At 56.1% G+C, this 8,456-nt stretch overlaps 1 protein-coding gene across 1 annotated transcript; it reads left to right on the top strand.

The window, feature by feature from the left end:
• The first annotated feature begins 1,089 nt into the window (after positions 1-1,089).
• Positions 1,090-6,695, top strand: WNT10B (Wnt family member 10B). Its single transcript, XM_004428966.3, has 5 exons — positions 1,090-1,358; positions 2,277-2,396; positions 2,528-2,790; positions 4,529-4,902; positions 5,519-6,695. The coding sequence occupies exons 2-5, from the start codon at positions 2,323-2,325 to the stop codon at positions 5,975-5,977; spliced, it is 1,170 nt and encodes a 389-aa protein (XP_004429023.1). The 5' UTR covers positions 1,090-1,358; positions 2,277-2,322; the 3' UTR covers positions 5,978-6,695.
• The last annotated feature ends 1,761 nt before the right edge of the window (positions 6,696-8,456 follow it).

Raw genomic sequence — 8,456 nt, forward strand, 5'->3', positions numbered from 1 at the left:
CAGCAGTACAGACTGGAGGCTGGCGGCCCAGCAGAGCTGCATAGCCACCACCAAGGAAGGGATGACTGTGGCTGTGGGTTTCAGCCCGTGGCTCTCCTTCCCCGGGGGGCCTGTCTCTGAGTCAACGTGCCAGCCTTGGGCGCTTGGGGCCAGCCGTGCCTTGGGCTGCGGTCTGGCAGGGGCGGGGGGCGGCTGGGAAGCCTGGGGCCCCTCTCTGGCAAAAATAGCCCGCAGTGGTTAGAGCTGGGAGGGTGAGTCAGGCAGGAGCGCGGTGGCGCCTAACCCCTTCACTGCCGCTGGAGCTCCCTAAGGTGGTTTGCGCACCCCAAGATCAGGCTCTTTCACTGGCTGTCTTCCGGCTGTGCTCAGTGTGGGATCCCGAGGCCCTCCTTATTCCATACAAAGCAAGTCTTCGAGCCTGGAGCGGGAATATGGGCCACCCGAAGTGCAGACCCAGGATCCTGGGAAGGGCAGGAGACCTCTGCCAGCAAGGATGCCTGTAAGCCAGGGGAAGCATAGGGGCAGGCTGAAGATCTCTGGGGCTACTGGAGCCTCTGCTAGGGCTGAACTCTGAGGCCAAAGCTGACCCCTCCCAAGGGGCAGGCGCAGGGCTTGGAGGTGGGTGGAAGCCAAGCCACTCAGAAGGGACCTTCTCCTGCCGGCTCTGAGAGCTCTGCTGTGTGCTCCCGCTGAGGGCTCTAAGCGGGACTGTCCAACGAAGGAAGTCGGTTCTCAGCTCTGTCTTCATCTTGTCAAAGGCACTCTCCAAGCCATCCAGCTCTTGGTGGGAGGCAAAGAGAAATGACCACTTGGAACCAGGGTCCTGGCTCCCTAGTCTGGGTCACTGCACCCTCCTTGCAGCCTTGGCGACCCCAGAGCAGGTGAGAGGAGCTCTGGCCACCTCCGCTTCAGTGGGACCAAGCCTGAACCCGGGCGTCAGGGGAGAGGGTGTGTGTACGCTGGGAGGAGGGGGAGCGGCTGCGCTCCCGGGGTCAAGGCGAGGGGGAGGAGGGGTGCGAGGAGTGGGGTGGGGATGCCCCGGGCTCGGGGAGGGGCCGCAGCTCTGTCAGCCGCGGCACAGCCGCCCGTGAGCTCGGTGCGAGTAGAGTCAGAGCCCCCAGTTCTTCGCTCGCCGGCTCGCCTTGCTTCTCGATCACTCCCTCCCTTCCTCCCTCCCTTCCTCCCGGCGGCCGCGGCGGCGCTGGGGAAGCGGCGAAGAGGAGTGGCCCTGCCCTGGAAGAATGCGGCTCTGCCGAGGGGGCAGAACCCGACGCAGTCTCCCCAGGGTTTGAGCAGCCCGAGCCAAGCCCAGGCGACACAACCCCGCCGGTGGCGGACCCGCACCGGAGCAACTGGAGGTAATCGGAACCGGGAAAGCAGCGAGGGCAGGGACAGCGCACACGGGGACGAGAGAGGCACACGGGTAATCAGACAGACAGACACGCATCCGCCCACAGGGGCACCAAGACGCAGAGAGAGCCAGGGATATTGCCAGAGATAAAGACACAGCAAATAAAGGAGTGCCCCCAGATTTGGAGGGCAATGAACGGGAGAGCAAAGGGGTGGGGACTGAGGGCTGGGACCCGCGGGGACCAGACCAGCAACCCGCGGAGGACGGGAACATGTAGTTAAGAAAGGTGGTGGAGGAGGAAGAGGACTCAGCTTGCCGCGGTCCCTTTCAGGCGGGAACCAGGTCCCTTCCCCGTCTTTGCCGCACCTGGAGCCTTACTTCTCTCCCTACTGCGGAGGAAGCGGGTAGAGCGGGGTGGGGAGCCCATTCCACCCTTCTCACGGAGGCTGCCTACCCTCGACGGCACCTGGAGGCAACACTCCCCCACCCCCACCTACCGGCTTTAGGTGGTGGGGAACCCCCTTCCAATCCGGTCCCCTACCCCTGTGAGGGCAAGAAGCTGTGTTGACCAGAGGGAGTTGTGGGGCTCTCGAAGACGGAGCGCTGGGCTGGTGGTTTGTGAGTCTGTATGTCTGAGTTTGCATGGGAGTGTGTGTCTGTGTGCCGGGCATTGTGTCTGGCTGGGTCTGGCTCCCGGGACGCTTGCGTAAGTCCCAGCTTTGAGGCCCGGAATCTTCCTCCAAGACCCAGGGGACCCAGGGACTCTGGAAATCAAGGGGTGATTCTTGTTATTTTGTTCGGGGAGGGATGAGAAAGATCAGTGGGGTGGCACTGGTGAGTTAGGAGGCCAAAGTTGGGCATCCTTCGGTTTCCCTGGGCGAGTCACCCTATTCCCGAGCCCTCCTTAAGTGTCCTTGTCTCGCAGGCCCTGATTGATCTGCCCACCGGGGCCTTCGGGCCCGGGCTTCGACATGCCGGAGGAGCCCCTGCGGCGGCCTCCGCCCTCGGTCCTCGCGGGTCTCCTGTTCCTGGCGTTGTGCAGTCGGTGAGCAGTTTCCCCTGTCACCCAGCCCACGAGAGAAAGCCCTGGGCTAGACGCACCGACCCGGGGCCGGAGGAGTCGAAGGGGGCTTGAGGCCTGGACCACACGCCCCAAAACGCCTTCTCCGTTCCCAGGGCCCTAACCAATGAGATTCTGGGCCTGAAGTTGCCCGGCGAGCCGCCGCTGACCGCCAACACCGTGTGCTTGACGCTGTCCGGCCTGAGCAAGCGGCAGCTGGGCCTGTGCCTGCGCAGCCCCGACGTGACGGCGTCCGCGCTTCAGGGCCTGCACATCGCTGTCCACGAGTGTCAGCACCAGCTGCGCGACCAGCGCTGGAACTGCTCGGCGCTCGAGGGCGGCGGCCGCCTGCCGCACCACAGCGCCATCCTCAAGCGCGGTGAGCCGGGCCGGGCGGGTCTGCGCCGCCGGGGCTGGGGGTGGGGGGCAGGCCGAGGCGAGCGGGAGGCGGGAGGCATGGGTTCACGACTCGGGGAGGGGCCTCTCCGGGAATTCCCCCCGGGAGCCTCGCGGAGCTGGGTCTGGCCACCCGTCTGGGCCCCTGCGCTTCTAACTTCCACCTGTGCGCTGCCGGCAAGGCAGCTGGGTCCCTGCTCCCTTACCCTAGGGCCCCCCTTTCCTGCCTCCTCCCAGCTCGATCTGGATTGCACCTGTGAGCAAGAGATGCCCCCAGCCCTGAAAGCTTCAAACACCACCCCCATTTCCTCCTCCCAAATTTTTCCCCCCTCCCTGTCCGCGGGACAAGCCCAGGCTGGTGTCCCTAGAGCCTCAGCAAGGGTGGGGTGATGCCCCCAACCGTTTAAGGGTTAAACCTACTCCCCTAATTGCAGGGGTTCCCAGGAGCTAGAGCTGGGAACAAAGACCCTGCTGGCTTTGAAGCCGGGGAGCAGCCCCCTCCTAGGTGCTGTGAGGGCCCCAGGTGGCTCTCACCTGAGCAGGTGAAGAAGGGCTGGAGGGGGGAGAACAGGTCACTGTGGGCCAGGTCTGGGAGGCATTGCTACCTCTTGCCAGGCCATGCCCAAGTTTACTTCCTGGAGGAGTAAACATCCACTCCATCCAGGACTCAGCTCAAGGGTGGGGGCAGTACTTCAGGGACTACAGGGTTAATAGGCAGCTGCCATCTGCAGGGGAATTCCCAAGACGAGTACAAACAGCTTCACCCCTGGAGGGGTTGGGGTTGGGGGGATCAGGAGACTGAGCCAGGAGCCCTGCATCCTGGGGTGGGAGAGGCCTGGCCCTTACGGAGGTGCTGTTTCTCATCCTCTCAGGGATCCAGAGAGCCCCTACCTAAAAGGAAGTGAGGGACCCCCTCCTTGTCCACAGGGCCTGGGGAAGGCTTTGATGCCCAAACGAGAAGCATGTCTATCTAAGCCTGGGAAGGCCTTTTCATCCTGAGCCTCTGTGACCCCCAAAACCTAACAAAGAAGCCAATATTTTAAGAAGGACTTAGGGAAAATCACCCCCACCTCATTTCCCCTCCCAGCATTTTGTAGAGTAATAGCAGGTTAGGATAAACATAAGGGGCAGTCTTAAAGGGCAAATATAAAACTAGAAACTGGAAAGGGGAAGGACAGCTGCACAGCTCCAGTGCTTTGGAGATGTTGGGGTGGTGGAGGGTAGGTTGGTTAAAAGACTGATTAAAATAACCCTGAATTTAAAAAAAAAAAAAAAAAGAACCCCAAAGTCCTCTGCTTCCACCCCACCCAAGCTCCCTGCAGGGTTGGGGAATTTCTAAGGCCTTCAGATGTAGAACTCAGTGAATACATCTTCAAAGACCTCGGAGACTCCCTCTTAGTCATCTCCCAACCCCAGGGGTCTTTCCCTCTAGGTAGCTCTTTCATCCACAGTGAAATCCCAGACTTACAGAGCTGCGAAGGGCCCCAGAGATCATCTCAACCCATCCTCTCCCTTTATAGATGAGGAAACTGAGGCTCTAGGCTTTCAGTTCCCTTCCTTCTCTGGTGACTTGCTCCCGAATTACTCAGCTGGTCAATAGCATGGTCAGGATTCAGTTAGGAATTTCTGGAATTGGAGGGTGGCTGTTTCTTTCCTTCCGCCTCCCTCCTCTCAGCTGCCTGTCAGCCTTACCCCTACCATCACACCCTTTTCATCCCCAGGTTTCCGCGAGAGTGCTTTCTCCTTCTCCATGCTGGCTGCAGGGGTCATGCATGCGGTAGCCACGGCCTGCAGCCTGGGCAAGCTGGTGAGCTGCGGCTGCGGCTGGAAGGGCAGTGGTGAGCAGGACCGGCTGAGGGCCAAGCTGCTTCAGCTGCAGGCACTGTCCCGGGGCAAGAGTTTTCCCCACTCGCTGCCCAGCCCGGGCCCCGGCTCAGGCCCCAGCCCCGGCCCCCAGGACACATGGGAATGGGGTGGCTGTAGCCATGACATGGACTTTGGAGAGAAGTTCTCTCGGGATTTCTTGGATTCCAGGGAAGCTCCCCGGGACATCCAGGCACGAATGCGAATCCACAACAACAGGGTGGGGCGCCAGGTAGGTGTGTGCAACTTGTCCTGGGTCTCCCTAGCTTTTGAGGCCTGGCTAGAGTTTGAGAGGCACAGCAGAGTAAGAGGATGAGATGTGGTGGGTGATTGTCACTCACCATCTGGGTGGCCTTGAGCAAGTCACTTAACCCCAGTTTTTTGCATCTGTAAGGAGAGTCTAATGATACCTACCTTACAGTGTCATTAAGAGTGAGCTAGCAAATAGGGCACCAGCATAGTGCCTCGTCCTTGGCAGATGCTCATTACGTGGTTGCTATAATTGCAGCTGCCTTCCCTACAGGATTTAGGGGTGCTGTGGGCCAGACTCCCCATTTTAGCAGTACTCACTCTGGAAAGAGCACTGGACTGAGAGTCAGGACAACTGGAGTTGAGTCTCTGTTCCCAGCTAGTGATTGAAGATGGGTAAATCACTCTGCTCTGGCTTCAGTTCTCTGAACATAAAATGAGGGAGTTGGGCTATCAGCCAGCCTCAAAGCTCCCTCTCTCTTCTGATATTCCGTGGTTATTCTTGCCTCTATTTGTCCCTCCCTGTCCCCTCTCCTGTGCCTCTGTGCTCTGTCCATTTGCTGCCCTCCCCTTCACCTCTTCCCCCTCTGATGCTCTAGGTGGTAACTGAAAACCTGAAGCGGAAATGCAAGTGCCACGGCACGTCAGGCAGCTGCCAGTTCAAGACATGCTGGAGGGCAGCCCCAGAGTTCCGGGCAGTGGGGTCAGCGTTGAGGGAGCGGCTGGGCCGGGCCATCTTCATCGATACCCACAACCGAAACTCGGGAGCCTTCCAACCTCGCCTTCGTCCCCGTCGCCTCTCAGGAGAGCTGGTCTACTTTGAGAAGTCTCCTGACTTCTGTGAGCGAGACCCCACCCTGGGTTCCCCGGGCACACAGGGCCGGGCCTGCAACAAGACCAGCCACTTGCTGGATGGCTGTGGCAGCCTGTGCTGTGGCCGAGGGCACAATGTGCTCCGGCAGACACGAGTTGAGCGCTGTCATTGCCGCTTCCACTGGTGCTGCTACGTGCTGTGTGATGAGTGCAAGGTCACAGAGTGGGTCAACGTGTGTAAGTGAGGGTCAGCTGGGGAAGGGGAGGGGCACCTTTTCAGCCTTTTGGTCTGATTTCTGTCCAGGGTCAATCTTGGCCCCTGGAAGCTCAAACTCTCTACCTGGAAACAGCTTTGGAGGTGGTGGGGGTCAGGTGGAGTCTGTGATGTGCGGCCTTCTCCCCCACAGTAGGAGGGCCTTGGGGGGTAGCTGTCACCCTTCTTCTGCTCCTTAAAAACCTGAATGGACTAAGATGAAATGCACTGTATTGCCCCCTTCTCTCCAACCCTGGAGTCCCTTTAACTCTGATTCATACTCCTTTTGGCTGGGGGGTCCCTATGGTTAGACCACTCCCCTCCTTTGAGGCATAGCCCCAGCCATTGTGTGGAGCAATAAGACCTGTATCCAGAAAGAGACCACTCACTCCTATTAGCTTTTTCCAAACTCCTCTACTGCAGCCTGGGCCCCTCCTTGTGGGGTAATGCAAAACAGTAGTAGAGAGGTTTTTCCTGGGGAAGGGACAGTGCTGAGGGGCGCTGTCCCCTGAGTCCCCAGACAGTCATCTGTCCAGGCCCTTAGGCCCCCAATTCAGATGTTAAAGGGAACCCTCCAAAGGAAGAGTTTTACCTAAGACTCTCTGAGCCTCTTTTTCTTTCTTCAGCAGGAGGGGTGGGAATGGATAATTTATTGTACTGAGACTTGTTCTTGGTTCCTGTTTGTAACTAAAATAAATTAAGTTACTGGACCAGTGGATGCAGATGCTGATATTTCTGACCACACTTGGGATCCCAGTCCATGGCTTCTTTTCCAGGTGAATTCTCCTACCCTCCTACACCCAATTACTTTATTTATGTATATCCTGCCTGGTTCCACAAAGGATTTGAAATGGTCCTCGGTGACTTAGTTGGCAACTTTTAGTGTGAAAAGCCAGGGGAGACTTCTAGGTGGGAAGGGCTAGAGATCCAGACATAGGTCCCATTTACTCTGTATGTGCCTTAACTCCAGATTTTGCCTTGGTCACTGCCCTAGAACAAGGGTCAGCATTTTTTTTTTTTTTTCCCGTAAAGGGCTTGATAGTAAATATATTAGGTTTGCGGGCTTTGTCGCAACTACTCAACTCTGCCATAATTACTCAACTCTGCTCTTGTACATCAAAAGCAGCCATAGAACATACATAAACGAATGGGCGTTGCTGTGTCCAATAAAATTGAATTCACAAAAACAGACTGCAGGACCAGATTTGGTCCTCTGGCTGTAGTTTGTTTCCCTACACCACAGGCTCACCTCTGTTCTGGGGTTTCCAAGTCCTAAAATTATCTCAACATTGAACCTGGACCCAAAAGAGCAGGTGCTTTTCTCTCTGGCTTCAAACCAGAAAACTTGGGAGGTAGATACAAGACTAATGGGAAACATATGAAACAGATTTCTGTGCTCAAAATGGGAGTTTTTTGCTCTGGAAACCAGCAAAACCAGCATACTGTACCACTGAATTATTTGCATATATATTTTGTCCTTCCTCATTCAGAGCTCTTCTGCATTTAATCTTAGGAAAGTAATTCCTTTACCTTTTAGAAGATACTCATAACTAGAAAAAATAGAATTTCTTTTATTCCAATCTTTCTATTCCTAGCTCAATATCTTTGAAAACAAACCATTATCTTTCAATTTGGAAAAGGGCTATGCATCACACATTTAGAATTTTACAAACAACTGAATATTTATGGGGTTGCAAGTAGCTGACTCTAACAGGTCATCTCCCTGCCCAGGGAGTGTAGAAATAGTTCTCTCCACTCCTCTAGGCAATAGATCTATCTGCTACCCAAATTACTCCCCAAATTAGGTGAAATGATGGTAGCAGCAGGGTAGAAGGACATTTTGAGTAGTGTGTTGAGTTAGGGTACTACTTCATGGCAGAATTTTATGTCCTCAATTTCCACTTAAGCATTGACAATTCTGGGTAGAAATTGGATGGAGCCAGAAAGATACCTCATCCTACTTCAGGCACTGACGGAGCCTAGTGTGTGTATGGGGAGAAGGGGAGAGAGGGCATGCAGCTAGAATGGACATAGGAAATGAGAGAGAATTATGATAAGGAATATCCAGAATGGGAATTTCTCACACTCAGGAAGAGGGAGGAGAATTTGCAATGGAGTCACAGCAAGAATATTTCAGCTTTTTCCTGTTTCCTTCCTCGGTACTCTCTTTGGCTCCCTCTCTCTTTCTAGCTTTCCCTCTTCTTTCGTCAGACACACTCTGTGGCAAACTTAAGCCCCAAACCACAACCTTGAGAAATTCCAAATGGATTTTGTCAGCAAGGCCAACACCCCCCTCCCCACCCCTGCTCCCGGCACACGCGCTGGGCTCGGGCCCAGGTCTGGGGTCAGTGACAGGAGTGGGAGTGTGCAACCCACAGAAGGGGTGGCTACAATTTCAGCTTTTGCTTAGCTCCAATAGCAACGAGAGGGAGGGAGAAAGGCTGATGAACTGTAAGTCCTCTTGGCCTCCT

Source organism: Ceratotherium simum, chromosome 17 (assembly GCF_057802395.1).
Source record: "Ceratotherium simum simum isolate JZ-2026a chromosome 17, ASM5780239v1, whole genome shotgun sequence".
NCBI lineage: Eukaryota > Metazoa > Chordata > Mammalia > Perissodactyla > Rhinocerotidae > Ceratotherium > Ceratotherium simum.